Source organism: Drosophila innubila (genome assembly GCF_004354385.1).
Source record: "Drosophila innubila isolate TH190305 chromosome 3R unlocalized genomic scaffold, UK_Dinn_1.0 2_E_3R, whole genome shotgun sequence".
In the NCBI taxonomy this organism is placed as follows: Eukaryota; Metazoa; Arthropoda; class Insecta; order Diptera; family Drosophilidae; genus Drosophila; species Drosophila innubila.
Genome location: NW_022995380.1, coordinates 4,566,931 through 4,583,597, shown reverse-complemented (window position 1 = coordinate 4,583,597; position 16,667 = coordinate 4,566,931). Strand labels below are relative to the sequence as shown.

The following is a 16,667-nucleotide window of genomic DNA, read 5'->3' as shown; positions in this document are numbered from 1 at the left end:
GTGGCAGGCATTTGCTCTGTCATTTTATGGCCGTTGTGACTCCTTTTTGTTTGCCTGCTGCCTGACTTTTTGTATACTCTTCGTTTCGTTTTTCGCATGGAAATGACAAGGACAAAGGGACACAGAACCAGAGCTGTGCAACAACTGTGTCAAGCAATTTTCAGCTCGAATCGCTTGTGTATCTAGCGCCAAATGAGCGACATTACACTGGCCCTGTTATTACCACAAGGGGGGGATGAGGAGATTGGGCCTTGGTAATCTCCAGCATGTGTCGCCAACGCAGTTTGCAGTTGTTGCACAAAAACAGAAGACGGCGTTAAGTTTCATGGAATTATCATGGTCATAATCATAAAAACACACAGCAAAGGGAACAAATAAGTGTGGGAAGTGCTAAAGCACACACAGATGTTGTGCGAATTGAAGTAGTGTTAACACATGCTTACAAATGTTGTAAATGCTTTGATTATTATTGTATAATCAAAACTTATTCTCTATTTTCATTGATATTGTATGATTACAAAAGTAAGAAATAAAATAAGAAATAAATTCTGCTTTAAGAATATGATACAAATAATAAGTAATGATTATTTATTATTAATTTTTATCAATTAATTGAATATCCCAAAAGTATACTGTATTTTTTTAACATTATGGTATAACCCTCTCCAAATTAAGCTTTCCCAAACATAAAGAAATTATTTTAAATCAAATCAAACTGTTGCTCTAAAAAGATATAAATATTTACATTTTTAACAATGTAACAAAACAAAACCTATACAATTATATTCTTCAAAGTAATTAAGCATATAGTTGTAATACAACATATCAACTTGTTTTATAAGACATGAATACACTTTGAGCACAAGCTAGCTTGAATTGCATTTTAATATACAAATTCCTTGAAGTCAATTTAATAAAAACTTTAAAAAAAAAAGTTAAGATCGCGAATTGCTTCTAGCTAAATTTGCACATCTCAAATGGCAAGTGTTGTGGCGGCATTTGGCATTTATGCGCTATCTTCCTGCCGGATATAAAACTAAAAATACACACAGTGTGTGTGAACGTACCATATGTGTGTATGTGTATGATGTTTGCTACAAAGACAACGCTAAGTGGCCTGAGGGCGCAATTTTGCCATTGGCGCTCGTTAAATTTGCATGCGGATATGCGTGTGTGTGTGTGTGTGAGTGTGTGTGTCTGTGTGTGTCTGGTGTGTATGCTAACAATGCTAAATGAGCGCAACAGTTACACACTGACTGTCACAACAACAGTTTGTGGTTTCATCAAGCATCGTCGTCTTTTTCAAAGAGTTTTTGCGTTTTCCGCCGGCAGCCGCAGCCGCAATCCAAGTTCATTTGGTATGCAACAAACGTGGCAAGGACAAGTCAGCTGCAACCAAGCCTCGCCCCGCCCCGCCCCACGACAGTGTTTGCCAAGCTTAAATTGAAATTGTCTATGCGCTGCCGTTAGACAATTGTTAGCGCGACAGTCGCGACAGTCAACTGACGGGGGCAACGCGTCGTATGCGTAACGAGTGTTTTAAGACTGGCTAAAAAAAAAAAAAATGAAATTATTCATCACTTTGCTGCATCTAATATTTATTTAAAATTTCACTTTGATTAAAATGCAGAAACGCTTTATGTGGCAAGTGGCAGCGAATATCCTAAAGTAAAATCTAGGCCAACCTTATGAATTAACAACAACCACAACCACAACAACAACAGCAGCAGCAGCAACAAGAGGAAGAAAACTGAAGCGTTTGTAATTAAAACCTATCAGGCGTACTTGCAGCAAGTTCATTATGCGCTTCCAAGCTGGCAGGGATGCCAGGATTACCGCATCCAAGCCCCATCCAAGTCCAGGAATGCTGTCAAATTCATAATCTATGGCATAGTTGAAGCGCTGTTGGCTACAGCTCAAAAGAATAGCACTGTTTGAGTTGGAATACCAACCCGCATATACTATACACACAAACACACACACACACACACATTGTTGTGGACAGCTGAGGATGCCATTGTTGGCCATACCTGTCCGCTTCTGTCTGTCAAAGCAAACGCGAATATTAGCGCATGATTGAAAGCCGCAAGTATTCGGACCTAAAATTGCATGGCCTTTGTGCAGCTGCCTCGCAATTAGGCTGGCACGCATAAATCCCGTTAGGAGCCCTCATGCAGCTGGGCTCAAACGCCAAGCGCTTATCCGCAGTTGGCCATCAATTTGCATTTGACAAGAAGCCAATTTTTGACGAATTTCATTTTGGCCAAAACAGCAGCTGAACAGCTGAACGCTTGAACAGGTGCTGCCAGTCACTGTCACTGCCACCGTCACTGCCACTGTCAGCGTCACCGTCACCTGGCTACCCCTTTTGTTATCGCCCATCTTCTTTCAGCCTTTTGTTTGCTTGATTAAATTATTTTTCATTATTTGGCAAATGAAAACCGTCAGCCAGGACACTTGAAGGCAATAACAACGGCTGGCTTACACATTTAATAAGTTTATTATTAGCAAAAGGCAAAAAGCAAAAAGGGGAAAAGCAAAGGCAGAGGCAAGTGCAAAATAAAGCGTGCCATTATGAAAAAAATCTTATCTAAAGGATGGCATAAAAGGCACACAGGATTTGTCATTGAGCTGTGTCAACACACAGAAAACAACGAACATTCTTGACATACCCTGTAAATATTTGAGCAAGGGTTGTATAACGTCTTGAGCTTAAAATGCACATTACAATTCTTAGCTTTTTGTATTTTGTAAAACTTTGTAGAACCGGTTCGGTTCGGGTTCTTAATCAGCCTGAACCGGATCATGAACCGAACCCTTCAAATTATTTACCTTGCAAGCCCGAACCTAAACCGAACCGCTTTCTAAAATAAAAGGTTCGGTTCGAAAGAACAAAATAATTACATAAGTTTTATGGTTTTCTAATATTACGTAAATATTTGAGACTTCGGATTAAAATAATTCATATTTAAATCTTTATATAAATTCAAATTATCATTTAAATTTTATTTCTTTGAAACAAAAATTTTAATTAGTTCAAAATTTAGAGAAAAATGTGTAACAATACAAATATTTTTTGTATGAAATTGAACCAAGGTTCGAACACAAACCTTGGGTTCAGGGGTATTGAAACCAATTCGCGAACCGAACCGATGTCTTGCTCTATGGTTCGAGCCGCCGAACCGAACCCTTAACAAAATTTTAAAGGTTTGCAGCCTTGATTATAAGATTATATTATTGTGCAAAAAAATTTTGATGTAACAGTAAAATATTGAAAATTAAAGAAATACATTACATTATTAAAAAAAATAAAAAATATATTAATAAAATAGATTTATAATGTTATCTACATAACACATCAATAAGTCCCTGACATATAATTGGTACCACTAATAAATTTTTTTTTTATCGTAAGATGAAGTTGAGAGAGTTAGGTAAGAATTTAAGGTTTCAGAAAAAAAAATTTTTTAAATCTAGCATGAACATTTCCCTATGAGAAAGCTGTTCTCAAAATGGGTGCCGCATTTGCCTAAAATATGTCAAGATTGCCTAAAGTAGGTCAAGATTGCCTAAAAAAAAGGTACACTTCCGTAGTAAAGAGATTTTTCCAAAATGGCATCGCATTTTATTAGTTAGGCCCGAGACTTATTGAGTGATGTGTTATGTTTATAAATAACAGATGTATGTTTTTTGCCGATTTTTATAATTTTGACTATAATATAAGCTTTGGTGTCATTATAATTAAAAGTTCGTTTCTGTCTCTGATTACAACTTATATAAACTTTTACACGGTATCTGATTGTTTCACATTCTTACTAATAACAGAAGTTACACGACTGGAATTGCCGATTTAATTCAGCTTTTGTGTTTGTCTTTAGCAATAATCCTGTAACTTCCCTAACATTCCTTCCCTATAACAAAACCATCAAAAATTTTACGTATACCCTGCCGCAATTATGTTGCTGAAGTTGCATGCAACATGTACAGCTTTAAGCTGCTTTAAAAATCATATTTTTTTTACTATTGAAATGCGTCTCATAAAGTTGAAAAGAGGCTCCTCTTGCGGTCAGTGAGTAAACCGCAAGGACACCGCTGCCCATTTACTGCGGTGCTTTAGAAGTATTTGAAAGGTAGGATTACTCCTATTACCCTGACGACAAAGGACTAAACCGCGCGATGGCTCAGTTTCCTGTCAAAGCCTTGGTTTGCTTAGATTCAACAGTCGAGACTCTTTTGTTATCTCTACCACAAGTAAAATTGAGAGCAGTTATGCTTAGCACGATATTAAGCAGGGTGAAATTTAAAAGTTACATTTGTTTATGCATTTCTTCTTATTAATTAATATTTATATATATTCTGGTTTATATTTGAACTAAATTCATTATCGATTTTAAAAATACATTCATCAAGAAACGCAGACCACAAACGACAAATCATCTACATTTTCGCTTAATGAATTCCAAATATAGTTAAAACAAATTTAGAAAACCAATCAATGTGAAGAACAAATGAAGACAAAAACCATAATTGAATTTGACAAATTTATGGATGTAGAAAGATTGAAAGCTTTACGACATTTTCTGGGCAAAAATAAAACAGCAAAGCCAGTCGGACTTTATGTTCTTTTTTTTGTGAAACCAACTTGAAACAGAAGCGTTGACCCATTTCAATTTTTCGACCGAGTATTTTGTGCAGGTGACAATCAAATCAAGTATGGCTCCGTTTTGATAGAACTCAATTAGCATAGAAATTGGGTTTCAGCTTGATTGAGGTGCTGCAACAGATCTTAAAAACGCAATTTTGTATAAGAATTGAAAAGGCAGAAAATATTTCAGTGTTAAGCCCAACACCAGGTTGACAGGTGTCAAGGATGGGTTGCCGCACATGTAGCAGGATTATGTTTACATGCCACAAAAGTGCACAAAGTGGCGGCACTTAGTAGTAACAAAGGCTTAGCTTTCCGTGTGTGTAGGGAATTAAATGTTACAAATTGTTTTAAGTAATTCAATTTCCACTCAATCAACAGTCCATCCAAGTAAAAGCAACGCCAAACAATCAGAATATACATACATATATATACTCGTATATTTCTAAATATCTTCAGATCTTGATGTTTGTAGAGCCATAACTCAATTTGATGCTGAGAAATGTACACAGAGCTCAGCGCCAAGGAAAACTTATCGATTTGTTGGAAATTATATTTGAAAACTTGTAAACTCAATTTGGTGTTGCTATTTTAAGTCCTGTCAGAGCTGCACTTCCTCTCAACTTCTCCGCGGCATCGGAAAGACGGCATCAGATGCAACAGTCAAAAAGTTCGACCTGTAAACTAAGTTTTGCAAGTCCTGTGAATATTCAGTTTTAAATAATAAATAGCATTAAAAGAGAGAGAGAGAGAGAGAGAGAGAAAATCAGTGAAGAGTAAGACGAAGGCACTTCAAAATCAAGTGGCATGGCCAGGACAAATCGTGCCACATCATAATGAGCACCAAGGACCACAAGGACAAACAGCAGCGGCAGCAACGGATGCAAACGTCGCTAGCAAATTGCATTCCCTATCGCCTTTGGGTTCCTGTCTACAAGTTGCCACTTGCCACTTGCCACTGGTTGCCAGTTAACGGCCACAAAATTAGTTTAAACTTAGCGGAAGCAAAAGCAAAGGCCAAGACCAGCATCAAGTGTAATAGTACCAATTTCATGAAATTCCTTGTTGTCTCTTACAGATGCTGCACCTGGTCAGGGACGAAAGCATCCACAAAGACCGCAATGCACTCAGACAGTCTCATCGCAACGCAGAATAACTTGCAAATTACTATCATAAAGATCTAGAATCACAACAACAACAAAATATCCAAAGCCGAGTAGGAAAACTCAAAGAAGCTAGTCAAAATGCGTTCTCCACACAAGTCTTCGTTCTTCAACAGCAGCGATGAGGAGCTTAATGGCATCAGCGCATTGGATGCTGGCAACAAAACCGATAATGTATACTCTATCAAGTCCAACTGGATTACAGCATGGTAAGTAGACGGTAATCAAGAAGCAGAGAAAAATATACTTAGATAAAGATAAATATAAAAAAGATAAGCTAGCTATAAATTTAAAGAGAAAGATAGCGATGAATATAATGTGAAAATAATTTATAGTTTAAGAAGGACTCGTTTGATTTATACAACAATTTTTATATTCTCATTAATTTTGTCAGTTTAAAAAAATTTTAAATACTAGAATTTATAACTTTTTAAAGCATCTAGCTTTAGAAAATGATTTTATTAATAACTTTGGCTAATTTATGTACATATAAAATGTCCTAAAGTATACAAATTGTGTATTTAGATTTTTTTAAATTATAATATATTTTTAAACTATTATTATATAAAAAAATGAGTAGAATTATAAAACTTTAAAGATTAAATATTTAATAGATAGATTGTTAATATTATCCCTTTGCACCTCTTCCTATAGGCGCACTCGCAAGCAGCAGGAAAATCTATGCAAAGTCTTCTACAATCGCGTCATCGAGCACGCGGAGTGCAAAAGATTGCTGGAGGCGGCAAAGATCTATGGAGAAATCACTGACTTTAACTCTTGGCCTGCGAATGAGCAGTTGCAATGGTATCGCAATTTCGGTGTCAATATCACATTTGGCAGGAATATCTCATTGGAGACAACTGAAACGAGTGTGGAGGACAGTGGACCGGTGTTGGTACTGCCACCATTTGAGACTTGGCAGACAATTGCGATTGCTCTCTGTTTGTTTCTATGCATCATTCTCACAGTCGGTGGCAACATTCTGGTGCTGCTGGCCTTCATTGTGGATCGAAATATACGACAGCCCAGTAACTACTTTATTGCCTCTTTGGCAGCGACGGACATGTTGATAGGTGGGTAAAATCCAGGATATTCAGAAAGAAACTACACTTACAAATAAATAATCGGAAAATCAACGGAAAGAGTCCAGAACAATATTCTTGATTTATGACGGAATCGTTTTCAAACAAACAGAAAACAAAAAAAAACTAGTCAGCCGGTGCTACAGTCGAGCATACTCGATTGTCGGAGACCCCGTACTTACTATGGCAAAAACTAATAATGGAAAAAAGTTTTTCTTACTAAGCTTGATTTTCGTCCGATCGGTCCTATGACATAGTGGTCCGATTTGAACCAACTTTGGACAGACTATATAAAGACAAATTTGATGTATATTCTATAAGTTTGTTTACGATATCTCATTAAACAAAAAAGTTTTTCATACTAAGACTTTATTTTCACCCGATCGGTCCTATGACAGCTATATGATATAGTTGACCGATTAGAACCAACTTCGGTAAGGATGTATAAGACTAACTTAAATTAATATTCTATAGGTTTGGTTACGATATCTCAAAAAACAAAAAAGTTGTTCATACTAAGACTTGATTTTCACCCGATCGGTCCTATGACAGCTTTATGATATAGTAGTCCGATTTGAACCAACTTTAAACAGGATATACAAAACCAAGTCAGATATATCATAAAACAAAAAAGTTTTTCATACTAAAACTTGATTTCCGACCGATTGTTCCTATGGGCGCAATATGATATAGTGGTCCGATTCAAAAAAGAAACAAACTTGACCTGCCTGCAATATAGAGGAATCTAAATACCAAATTTGGTGTCACTAGCTTTCAAATTGTTCTTATTATTTGGATATAAATTTTTTTTCGATTTGTGGGCGATAAAGGGGGCGTGACCGAGTTTTGAAACAAACTTGATCTGCTTGCAATATAGAGGAACCTACATACCAAGTTTGGTGTCTCTATCTCTTATAGTCTCTGAGATCTAGGCGCTCATACAGACGGACAGACAGACGGACAGACGGACATTGCTATATCGACTCGGCTTTTGATGCTGATTAAGAATATATATACTTTATAGGGTCTGCCACGCCTCTTTCTGCCTGTTACGCACATATTCGTTAAAACAAACCCAATAGACCCCTGTAATTTTTTTAAGTACGGGGTCTAAAAACAAATAAGAAAGATTATATTTGGCTGCTGAAGATTTTATAGCCTTGCAGAGCCCTTTGCCTGATTGTTTCTGTGATATAAATGTTCAATTTATTAAAATTTCTTTGGGTCGTTAATTTAAGACACTCCTATGGCAGCTAAATGATATAGACAGACGATTTATAAGCATATTGGTCGGGATGTATAGAACAAAAGTAATGCCTATATGCAATCTGCGAGTTTGTTTAAGGTATTTCAAGAAACAACAAAAGTAGCATCATCAAATGTAATGTTCCTATGGTATCTATATGATATAGTGAGCTGATTTTAACCAATTTGGGACAAGACATTACCAAATGTATTTTTAGTAGCCTGCCAAACTTAACTTCCTATTTAATTTCTTTGTTTCTATAGTGTTTAACCGGCTTCAATTATCTTTAACTTTTTCTATATGCAGGCACCGTATCAATGCCGTTCTTTACGGTCTATATACTAAGGGGCTACTGGGATCTGGGACCGTTGCTCTGTGACCTGTGGCTGTCCGTGGATTACACCGTTTGTCTCGTCTCACAATACACCGTGCTGCTGATCACCATTGATCGCTACTGTTCCGTGAAGATAGCAGCCAAGTATCGGAGTTGGCGCACCAGGACAAGGGTCATTTATATGGTATCGATTACATGGATCATTCCGACGCTGCTTTTCTTCATCTCGATCTTTGGATGGGAGCACTTTACGGGCAAGAGGGATCTGTTGCCGGGCCAGTGCTCTGTGCAGTTCCTCAAGGATCCGGTCTTCAATACGGCTTTGATCATTGGCTATTACTGGACCACTTTGATAGTGCTCTTCGTGTTGTATGCGGGCATCTATAAGACGGCCTACGACATGCAAAAGCGGAGCGAGGCCAAGCAGAGGAAGATGCAATCCATGGTGGCACTGAGTGCTGGGGCAATGTCCGGCATGGCCGGACATGCAGCAGGCATTGGTGTCATCGAGGAGAAGATACTGAAGACAAAGGTGCAACTTTCGGGAGCTCTAAATGAGATGGACAGCGGCACCTGCACCACGACCGTAAAGCGTCTGAGCGGCTCCGGCCAAGCCAATCCGCTGGCGCAGGCCACAGAGAAGATTGCCGAGAAGATGACGCCCGAGCAGAGACGTGCATCGGAGGCCAAGATCGAGGAGTCGAAGCGTGCTGCCGCCGAGGCAGAGAAGAGCGAACGTTCCAGCAGTCCAGCCTTTGACTCCGATGAGGAGTCATCCGTAAATCAGACACAGCAGCTGCTTAACCAACAAAAGCTGGCCAATCTTCGCAAGCGCTCGTCCATTGGTCTGGTTTTTGGTGCACAGGCAGCGCTACTTGCCACACGCAGCAAAGGTAACTTGCAACAGAGCACCAGCAACTCCAAGTCGATTGAGGCCATGCACTCCATGGGCGCCAGATCGCCGCACCACCTACCACACCAAACGAGCTTGCAGCGGGCGCAGAGCAAGGAGGAGGTGGGCATTGGGCATCATCAACATCATCCCAATCATGCTCATACACCAGTTGAGCGGCCCAAGCGCACCTCCTGCTCCACGCTCTCCCAGATAGCCGAGCATGATCGCCTTATTGATTTCCATAACACCACCGACACCGACACCGACACCATTGACCCAGCCAATCAAGATCCTCTCTCACCCGTGGATCTGGCGCCCATTGAGGTGCCGCGGGAACAGGTGCAACAGTGCCTGGTGCAGGCCATCTTGCCACCGCCCGAAGCCTTCCAATGCCCCACGCCCCTATCCGACTACTCGGACCGACCCTTTGGCAACAGCTCCGGCAACAGTGAACTGGCCATGACCTACGATCTGCTGACCAATGATTCGGAGATGCGCTACATGGATGAGAGCTCCGCCATGCAGGCCAATTCGGTGGCCACCAATGACAGTGTGAGCTGCTCCCAATCGCTTCCCGGTCGCTCAACGACCCGACCTATATCCACGCCCGTATCCTCAGCTGGGCCTCAACGCAGTGCCATTCCACCACCGCCACCCGCACGTAAACAGCTCCAAACTAACCGCTCCCCCAACGAGAGCCAAGTGGACAGTCAATCCCAGTCCCAGGAGCAGGTAGCCATTGAAAAACGTCTTCTCGTCTCATACACAGGCATCGAGGACTTTGCCAAGGTGCGACGCGAGAGCTGCATCGAGGCGATCTGTCTTCTGGATGTGCCCGGTGGCCATGGTAAGTTGCAGGCGGAGTGTCCACATCGACGTGCCTCCAGCCCAATGGAGACCAGCAGCAAGGATGCCGTACTCTACTCGCCCATGCCTCCACTGCCACAGGCACAGAAGACACAGCATTCGGCTGGCAATGCGACTGGAGCAGGATCAACAGGGATCGGATCGGGATCGGGAGCGGGATCGGGAACAGGATCAGCTGTGGCAGCTGCCAGTGTAGCCCAGCTGGAGCGCATAGATGAGCGTGAGGCGTCGGAAAGTAATACAAACAAGATTGCATCCACATCGGGTACCACCAGCAGCTCGGCAGGAATTGCCGGCGTCAGTAAAAGGGATGCCAGCGAAATGGATGAAGGCGGTGTCTCCCGTCGCAGCTCCAGCAAGCGACATTTCATCCACTCCATTGGCAAGCACTTCAAGAGCAAGAAGGCGTTACCGCTGGTCATGGGAATCGGAGGTAGCCGACAGAAGTCCAAGTCGGAGAATCGTGCACGCAAAGCGTTCCGCACCATCTCCTTCATTCTGGGCTGCTTTGTGGCCTGCTGGACGCCGTATCATGTGCTTGCCCTAGTCGAGGGCTTCTGCCGGAATCCGCCGTGCACCAATGAGCATCTCTACATGTTCTCATACTTTCTCTGCTATGCCAACAGTCCAATGAATCCCTTCTGTTATGCATTGGCCAATCAGCAGTTTAAGAAGACCTTCATGCGCATCCTCAAGGGAGATCTGCACATGACCTAAGCAATCCCAATCACCAAATACCAGTTAGATGAATAATAGACGAAAAGACACCCTGGATCCGGTTTAGCATTGCATTTTTTTACACACGGCACACAGCATTCCCGAGAGCCCCGGATGCCGTGTGTCCAACCATTTACTCTATCTAGATGTTAACATATTTATATAAACATACTTATGTAGATTACAGATAAATGCTCTGCCAAATCGGATCCCTTGGTAATCGCAGTCTCAGTCGATACTTATTGAAGTATAATCATTAAAAAGGTGTGCTAAGCAAATGTAATTTAAGTAGCCAAAGGTGTGTGTTAGTTAGAATGGAACTATTGTTGAAGATATGATGGTATTAGGAATGCAACTACTTAAGCTAAGTTGAGGCGAATGTTTTAGACAATAAATAAATTAATGTTTATATCATATATAGATATATAAATTAAATAAAGCAACAGATGAACCCTTAAGTACTTATATAACTATGTATCTCTATATATACATACGTATAGTGTATTACACATAGATATTTGTACTTATAATATCCCTAATACGATTACATATGCATAACATATCCAATTTTAAGAAATTTTATTTCAAACATACATTTCGAATTTTTATCCACAGAAATTTCTATTGCATACTTTTTAACTATCAGATGAAAAGATTTTAAAAGTATGCTACATTTATTTCTGTAGAGTTGTAACTTGAATGGTACATAAAAATATCAGATAATTGTGAAAAAAGTCTTACACAGATTGCTATCATAAAATATTGATTTAAATACTATACTCAAAGTATACAAGTTATTTAAACGCAAATACATATTTCATATATAGTGAATATGCAATTCCGGAAAACTCATAGCAACTGAAGAATTAGTAGGTACTACAATTGTGTAATATTACAATATCCGTGTATAAATGTCAATTTCTGTGGGGAAAGGGGGAAACTTAGAAACTGATAACCGATTGCAGACAGACGAAAGCTATATCAAATTCTCAGATATGAGTAGAATACATACATGAATACATACATATATATCTATCAATATTTGTATTATAAGTGTATACCATATACCATATATATACTCGTACATACATACATATGTACTACTTCGCGTCTATGCCGAGCTGCCTAAATAAGTTGACTTTGTAATAATTAATTGATATTTGTAAATGATTTTGTTAATCTACAAATATTCCATCTTATTCCAAGTTGCCTAACTGAGTTGATTCCTTAAAAGTTCTCCAATGACATAAAAAAAACTTACCTGTTATCCGTTAAGTTTCCAAATCTATTGTTTATTGTCTAATCTATAGGTTAATTAAGCATTTCGTTTTCCTTACCACCTAAGTAAAACGTGTTACAATAACTACAGCATTAAATAAATAAATCATTTATGTCTGAGAAAAACCAAACCAAAACGCTTATAATGTAAAAAAAAACTGAAATTTGCAAATCTAAAGAGAAACTCCTTAGCATTAACATAAAAACGAAACGTAAGTATTTCGATTATTTTTAAAGCAACCAATAAAAAAGTAATTTTAAGGAATTTATTGCATTGATTTTAACCCATTTCATTTCACGGGAAAAGGCTGTTCAAGTAGTCGAACTGTCAATTTCAAACGTCTAAAAGTTTTTTTTAGAAAAGTAAAGTTTATCTTTTCACTTTAAAAATGCTTCTTTTATCCTTTTTCTTTACAAATTGAATAGTTATGGAAAAGAAATGTGCATTTTTTACAATAGTTTTAGTCGTTAAAAATGCAATGAAAAGTACAAGGTATTTTTAAGATGCATGGTAGTTTTAAACACTCCCTTACATTTTTTTATTTTACGTTGAGATAACCAGAGTGCACATTTTCTCAAAGCCAATAAAATATTCCAAACTTTGCATATCTACACATTTGGCATTAAATATATTGGTTCACATTAAAAATCGCTTTGAAAATTGACGAACGAAATGAGTTAAGACTACAGTTTTTGATTAAACTTTTTAAAAAAATAAATTCTTGAAATTGAGTGTTGAAATTTGGAACAAATAATAAGCAGAAACAAATATGGGAACATGTTACAGATATGTCATTAATCAGTGTTTGTAATCTCAATAATTTCTAATCAAAAATTATTATAAATTCAAAATGAAATTAGAAACTAATATAGATTGGTTTACTATATCTAATAATATTGTGTGGACATTCAAGAACTAAAATGCATCCAACTCGATTGTCAGCCCTGTTGCGAATCGAAACTTTAACGTTTTGCAACACTGGACTTTAACACAAAATTGTATAATCGTAAACGAAACAAAACTCGCGCTCCGGCCTCTTGTGCTGCGACTTTGCGTAGTCCGCGATCAGACACCAAAGCGATCAGAACGCACCATTAAAGGCTAATTGAATCTCATTAAGTCACCACATTAGCAAGTGAACATTAAGTAATCCAAATTTGATTGGCGGAAGCTCAAAGTACGTGGAAGTCGCATTTGAATTAGAAAAACCTTTTGAACCCGAGTAGTGTGAAATTTGAAACGCACAATGGAAATAATGCTACGTGTATTGGCACTTATTCTAAGTTACTTAGGATTCTTGGTTAACATGATATTGGATTTTCTGAAACCGCGAAAGTCACCAGACTTTCCTCCAATCCGAAATCCTCTACTGCTCAAGTCGGTTCTTGAACTGGTCACCGAATTGAGACGCGGCGAGGTAATGGAATATTAAATGAGACACTTTTTTTTTAGAACTCACCCCATCACCTGTCCCCTTTTTCATTTCCATGAGCAGCTCACGTCGGATCAGTTGGTCCGGGCGTATATAACACGTGTACGTGAAATGAACCCATCTCTGAATGCGGTCGTTGAGGAGCGCTTCGAGGCGGCGCTGCGGGAGGCCAAGCATGCGGATGAGCTAATTGCCAAGGCCAGCAGCGAGTTTGACCGCGTCGCTCTCTTTACGCGTTATTCCCTGCTGGGCATTCCCTTCACTGTAAAGGAATCCTGCGGATTGAAGGGTAAGAAATGTCGTCTTGTCGCCTCCTAGATCTATAAAAAATACTCTGTTTATTTGTTCCACCTTCGAGGACTCTCATATGAGGTGGGCAGTGTGGTGCGCAAGGGCATGAAGGCGCCTCGCGATGGTGATGTCGTGGAACTGATGCGTGCTGCTGGCGGAATCCCATTGCTGGTGTCTGCCAATCCCGAGTTTTGCATGAGCTTTGAGACCAACACGGTGGCCCATGGACGCTGCTTGAATCCCTATGACCTGACTCGCTCGCCGGCTGGTTCATCCGGCGGAGAGGCAGCATTAAATGGCTGTGGTGCCTCTACTTTTGGCATTGGCTCTGACATAAGTGGCTCCATACGCTTGCCAGCCATGTTTTGCGGCGTGTATGGGCACAAGCCCACAGGTGGACTCACCTCCGTCAAGGGTCACTTTCCATATTCAACGATAGACGAGAACTTTCCCAAAATTCTACAAATTGGACCCATCACGCGCTTTGCACGTGACATGCCGCTACTTCTAGAGATTATGGCGGGCGATAACAAGCACAAGTTGCAAATGAACGAGCAGGTGCAGCTCAAGGACATTAAGGTAGTACTCGACAGCCTCAAAAGACCCTTAAGTAAGTGCACCTTACACTTTTAGATTCATTACGCCTATGGCTTTTCCGGCTTAAACGGATTAACGCATCCCATCGTGGATAGCGATATCGAAAAGTGCATTTCCCGTGCCGTTGGATTCTTTTCTAAAGCCGGCGTCAATGTCAAACAGGTGAGTTCAGATTAGGAATGTATAAAATCATCGATGCATAGGTCGGTGTTATATTTTCTTCCAATGTTTACTAATCCTTAAATAAGACATCGGTCCCTTCAACAAATAATTCGATTTGTTCCGTTTGGCAAATATTTTGATGCGGTTCGATCAAGAATTGGTTCTAGTAATTTATGTAGAACTTGTTTTTAGTAAAAATTTGGGTAAATTTGGGTACGCGTTTTAAGGGTAACTTTTGATCAATATAGTCTTAAATCGAGATGTTGTTTTTGGTATAAAACTTATTTATTTCTGTAAACTGACCTATTTTTTAAACCAACTTGATAAAAATTAACATTTTTGTTTTATACAAATTATAATTTTTCGGTCTTTTTCAACTTTAGGTTGATTTTGCAATCGAGTTCACTCGAATCTACCAAATTTGACTTTATTTAGATTTTTGATGATTTTTGACTTTTAGTACATCAGTCCAAGGTATTTTTCTACAGTCACAGTTTATGCACAGAAGAAAATTATTTTAAACGCTCAAACTTTTTACTAAGGCAGGTTTGGCTGTACTTGGTAGCAAAAATCTGTAACTTTTGAGCAAGATAAGATATCGTTTTGAAATTGAAAACATTTATTCTAAACACTTTAAAGAAAGTTCATACCACAGAATAATAGTGGGTGTGGCATTTAAAAGGGCGTCAATCAAAAAAACAAGCGCACTGAACGAAGTCTTAAACTTTGTTTAAACGAATGTACAGGTTATTAAAAATAAAAAGATAAAATAGAAAAACTCTTAATAGTTGAAAAAACAGAAATTTTTCGTTTCAGCATTAATTTACGCACTTTCCTATTCCACGCCCACCTTTATTTAGTTGTCAATATTACTTTTCAGTGTTGAAAATATATATTTTAAGTTTTAGAACCATATTTAGCCGGGTTCAGTTACAGATTTTTGCCGTCTAATTTCTTGTAGCGTTGCATCGAAAATTTCTGTTATATGCATTGAGCAATTTAGAAATTAGAGCAAATAAATTAACATCCAGCCCATTGTAAAATTACTATAAGAATGTACCTTGAATAAAATCATTGCAATATATCCTCTTTAGCTGGATCTTAGTTTCTTGAGCAATTCCATGGAGATGGCATTGGTGGGTCTGCTCGACTTGAAGGGTCTGCCCAGCATTGTGACCCAGCAGTCGCATCGAGCTCCTCACATGCGCCTGCTGATTGTGGAGTTCTTTAACAGCCTCATTGGCCACTCGCTGTTCACCAAGGAGGCGCTCTTCCTGGAGCTCATGCAGCGGTTAAATGGCTTCATGTGCGTCAACAATATGGAACAGTATCGCCAGGAGGCGCTTCAGGTCAAAGAGTATTTAAGTGTAAGTCATATATTTGCATGCAACTCTTTTACTTTTTGTTTCGCTTTTTAATTATTTCTTTTGATTGCAGAAATTGCTTGGTGATCGCGGCGTTCTCTTTCTGCCCACTTTTCACAGCTCCGCACTTTGCTTTAACACGTCATTGGTGAATATTACGGGCATTGATAACATGCTTATCTTCAATGTTCTTGGTTTCCCGGCGACGCACGTTCCCATGGGCTATAATCTTCGGGGCATGCCAATTGGTTTCCAGGTGGTAGCGGCGCCCTATCAGGATAAGCTCTGCTTGCAGATCGCTGCTGAACTGGAACGCGCTTACCAAGGCTGGGCGCCACCTGTGCGTCATCAGCTGCAATGAGCGCATTAAACTTAAAATTACATATTTTGTCTACCATTGTAATGGATAGTTAAGGTTACGGAATAGTTTTTACTAAATACTATGTACATTTCGAGTGGAATTAAACTATTAGCGCCTGATATCGATATCTCATATCTTTGAGTCCGCAAGAGCTTTCGCTAAACTCAGTGAGTGTGAGCTGTGCTAAAATTAAGCAATCGCACACTCTCACTCTTTTACTCGTTCAATTGTA

At 39.3% G+C, this 16,667-nt stretch overlaps 2 protein-coding genes across 3 annotated transcripts; both read left to right on the top strand.

Moving 5' to 3' along the window:
- The first annotated feature begins 5,889 nt into the window (after positions 1 to 5,889).
- Positions 5,890 to 10,949, top strand: LOC117792543 (muscarinic acetylcholine receptor gar-2). 2 transcript variants are annotated; one of them, XM_034632724.1, is made up of 5 exons: positions 5,890 to 6,017; positions 6,463 to 6,881; positions 8,443 to 9,363; positions 10,135 to 10,338; positions 10,387 to 10,949. In XM_034632724.1, exons 1-5 carry the CDS (start codon positions 5,890 to 5,892, stop codon positions 10,947 to 10,949), a joined length of 2,235 nt encoding a protein of 744 aa, XP_034488615.1. The 2 variants fall into 2 exon arrangements, with proteins under 2 accessions (XP_034488615.1, XP_034488614.1); XM_034632723.1 differs by having other exon boundaries at positions 8,443 to 10,338.
- A 2,301-nt stretch (positions 10,950 to 13,250) lies between these two features.
- On the top strand, positions 13,251 to 16,560 carry LOC117792544 (fatty-acid amide hydrolase 2-B). Its single transcript, XM_034632725.1, has 6 exons — positions 13,251 to 13,645; positions 13,724 to 13,949; positions 14,019 to 14,530; positions 14,585 to 14,710; positions 15,805 to 16,077; positions 16,148 to 16,560. Exons 1-6 carry the CDS (start codon positions 13,475 to 13,477, stop codon positions 16,433 to 16,435), a joined length of 1,596 nt encoding a protein of 531 aa, XP_034488616.1. The 5' UTR covers positions 13,251 to 13,474; the 3' UTR covers positions 16,436 to 16,560.
- Positions 16,561 to 16,667: the final 107 nt, after the last annotated feature.

Coding starts and splice junctions, on each gene's coding strand:
- LOC117792543 (XM_034632723.1), top strand. CDS start 5,890: ATGCGTTCTCCACACAAGTCTTCGTTCTTCAACAGCAGCGATGAGGAG. Junction 6,882..8,442: donor AGCGACGGACATGTTGATAG/GTGGGTAAAATC, acceptor TTCTATATGCAG/GCACCGTATCAATGCCGTTC. Junction 10,339..10,386: donor GAAGACACAGCATTCGGCTG/GCAATGCGACTG, acceptor CGGGATCGGGAG/CGGGATCGGGAACAGGATCA.
- LOC117792544 (XM_034632725.1), top strand. CDS start 13,475: ATGGAAATAATGCTACGTGTATTGGCACTTATTCTAAGTTACTTAGGA. Junction 13,646..13,723: donor CCGAATTGAGACGCGGCGAG/GTAATGGAATAT, acceptor TTCCATGAGCAG/CTCACGTCGGATCAGTTGGT. Junction 13,950..14,018: donor GGAATCCTGCGGATTGAAGG/GTAAGAAATGTC, acceptor TCCACCTTCGAG/GACTCTCATATGAGGTGGGC.